We start from the raw sequence: 2,723 nt of genomic DNA, 5'->3' as shown, positions 1-2,723 counted from the left end.
GATAAAAAGTTTGAAGAAATAAATCGGCTCAAAACGTATCAATGTCAATGTTCAATTCGGCCTCACCTGCAGACGACATGTGCGCCTCGGTCCGCCGATATTTTCCTGTTTGCGTAGAGCACAAAGCCGTTTACTGGAAAGTTACATATTATGTAACACCGAAGTATTTCCACATCAACCATGTCAAACCCTTCAAAACCTTTATTATCATCGTAGGTGACGATGGAGAATAAATGTTTACCATCATATGCATCGCTTCAATCTACAAGTCCGCCATTTTTATGACTTTTTTTTCGATTTGAAATTCTCTCGCATACCTTTGGTTATTACTAGGTTACACTGCCGTGGATATCGAAAGTAATGACAAAACAACCAATCAGAAGCCTCCTACTATACGCGTTCGGGTTTTGGTATAGCAACAACCCGACTTCACACTTCCTGGCTACCGATCAAAACCTACAGACCGAAAAACGACTATTGTCGTGCCTAGCAGTGAGGGCCCGACTTTTCAAAACGACTATTGTCGTGCGTAGCAGCCTAAGGGTTAAGACCCTTCCATCTATGAATAGGATTTGATTCTACCATATCTGGGTCTTGCGAAGAAGATTTTTGAAATTTTAGTCAATTTGGCCCTTTTTGGCCCCACCTCTCAGGCCACTATTTTTGTTGACCTTTGGCCATGGAAGGTTTCTGCAAAATCTCATTGAAATTGGTTCAGGGGTTTTGGAGAAGAAATGGAAAATGTAAATTGTTTACGGACGGACGACGGACCACGCCGGACAAAAGGCGATCGCAAAAAACGCTATTTTCTTTTGAATTTTGAAGCACATAGGAGGAATTTTAAAGAATAGGGGAAATTTCTTCTGTATGGAAAACTACCCATAAACGGTAGTGAATCAATACTAGATTAATCCTTGATATGATACATAACAATAAAAGATGGATAATCATATTTGTGAAAGTTGAATATAACTGATAAAAAAGTTGTTGTAAGGTGTAAACAAGTACCTACCTCTGATGCTGAAGATTTTCTCTTGCGTCGTTTTCCTGGAATAATTGATGGTACACTTGGTGCCATCAATTCTGGTACCAGAACTGTCATGTCTTTAGATAAATCTGGGGTCCTAATCTGTTTGTTAAAGTGAAAAGATTCTGAGTTACTTTTTTTTTGTAATAATTATCAACATCATTATCATCATCATCAAATGATTTCTTGGTAGAAACAACAGGATTTTATCATGTGATCTATTTGATGACATGCATTCAGCTTCCCTTTGGCCAAAGGCCCTGAAAAATGCCAGGTTGTTAAATTGCTAGTTAAAATCAAGCTGTGTTCCTAAAAAGTACCTAGATTTTTTTAATTGTGATCCGAAACACTGAAGTTCTGAATGACCAAGTCTCACAGAGTCTACATAATAATGAATGCCATAAACAGGGATCTAAAAGTACTGGCATCTCTTTTTTTAAATATTTTAACTCTGAAGCAAACTTTTCAATGTATTATCAACAAGAATATTAACAATATTTCCCTGCACAATAACGTGTCCAATCCTGGCATCTTAAGTCCAAGACAAAATTTGATGAACTTAAGTTTTAAGTTTTGACTTAGCTAAGATCACCATCATAAGTGGATCATGAAACGTGCTAAGCAAAATCTTAGCCAAGTCTGAAATCAAGTCATGAATATATGTTGTCAAGAGAATGTGGGCCCCGATTTGCATACTTACAGTATATAAAGGAACTCTACAATGTGGAAAACCATGCTGTTATCAGTAAACATTAAAGCAAACTAAAGAAGAGTACATAAATTGTGCGGAATTAAACTGGATGACAGATAACTAGGTTGATTTTGGTGCAAGAGATGGTCAGCAATTAAAGCCTGCTGTCCGGAAAGCTGGAGGACACTTATGTAAACAAGAATTCCAAGGAAGTGGATGTGTCGCCTGCGCAGTTATCGCACGAAAACAGATTTTCTATTTAGAGTAACAGCGACCTTGACCTTTGACCTTCGGACCTGAAAAGCAATCACAAGCAAGCACTTTTGGTAGGGAAGCACTGCATGAAGTTTGAGTTTGTTCGGACCAAGGAAACTCAAGATGCACGAAAACCTCTGTGCGGACAACGCCGACATCGACGCCGACATAGCAATACCTATGTGTCACCAGCTTTTCGCAGGTGACACAAAAACTACAGTGGGATAAGAATAACAAAATTGAACTGCCAAATTCAAAAAGGCTGTCTGGTGGCCATCCTGTTTTACCTTTCTGTCCCAAAAAATCAATATGGATAACAAGAGACCATAGGTAACCTTCATGGAACTTTTAAACAGTTCAGTTGTCCTGTACAACTACTTTATAAACAATTCAGTTGTCCTGTATAACTACCTTTACACAGTTCAGTTGTCCTATATAACTACCTTATAAACAGTTCAGTTGCCCTGTACAACTACCCTATAAACCGTTATGTTGCCCCGTACAACTACCTTATAAACAGTTCAATTGCCCTGTACAACTACAACTACCTTATAAACAGTTCAATTGCCCTGTATAACTACAACTACCTTATAAACAGTTCAATTGCCCTGTATAACTACCTTATAAACAGTTCAGTTGTCCTGTATAACTACCATATAAACAGTTCAGTTGCCCTGTATAACTACCTTATAAACAGTAGTTGCCCTGTATAACTACCTTATAAACAGTTCAGTTGCCCTGTATACCTAC

General features: G+C 38.1%; 1 protein-coding gene across 1 annotated transcript in view; it reads right to left on the bottom strand.

Moving 5' to 3' along the window:
- LOC110461880 (WD repeat-containing protein 43-like) overlaps positions 1-2,723 on the bottom strand; it is a 104,389-nt gene that overhangs the window by 64,013 nt on the left and 37,653 nt on the right. The window contains exon 10 of the mRNA XM_021515600.1: positions 1,013-1,129. Within this exon, the coding sequence (XP_021371275.1) occupies positions 1,013-1,129 (117 nt within the window). The remainder of the gene's footprint in view (positions 1-1,012; positions 1,130-2,723) is intronic.

This window comes from Mizuhopecten yessoensis, unplaced genomic scaffold (genome assembly GCF_002113885.1).
Source record: "Mizuhopecten yessoensis strain PY_sf001 unplaced genomic scaffold, ASM211388v2 scaffold10697, whole genome shotgun sequence".
Classification (NCBI taxonomy): Eukaryota; Metazoa; Mollusca; class Bivalvia; order Pectinida; family Pectinidae; genus Mizuhopecten; species Mizuhopecten yessoensis.
This window is presented reverse-complemented; position numbering and strand designations above follow the sequence as displayed.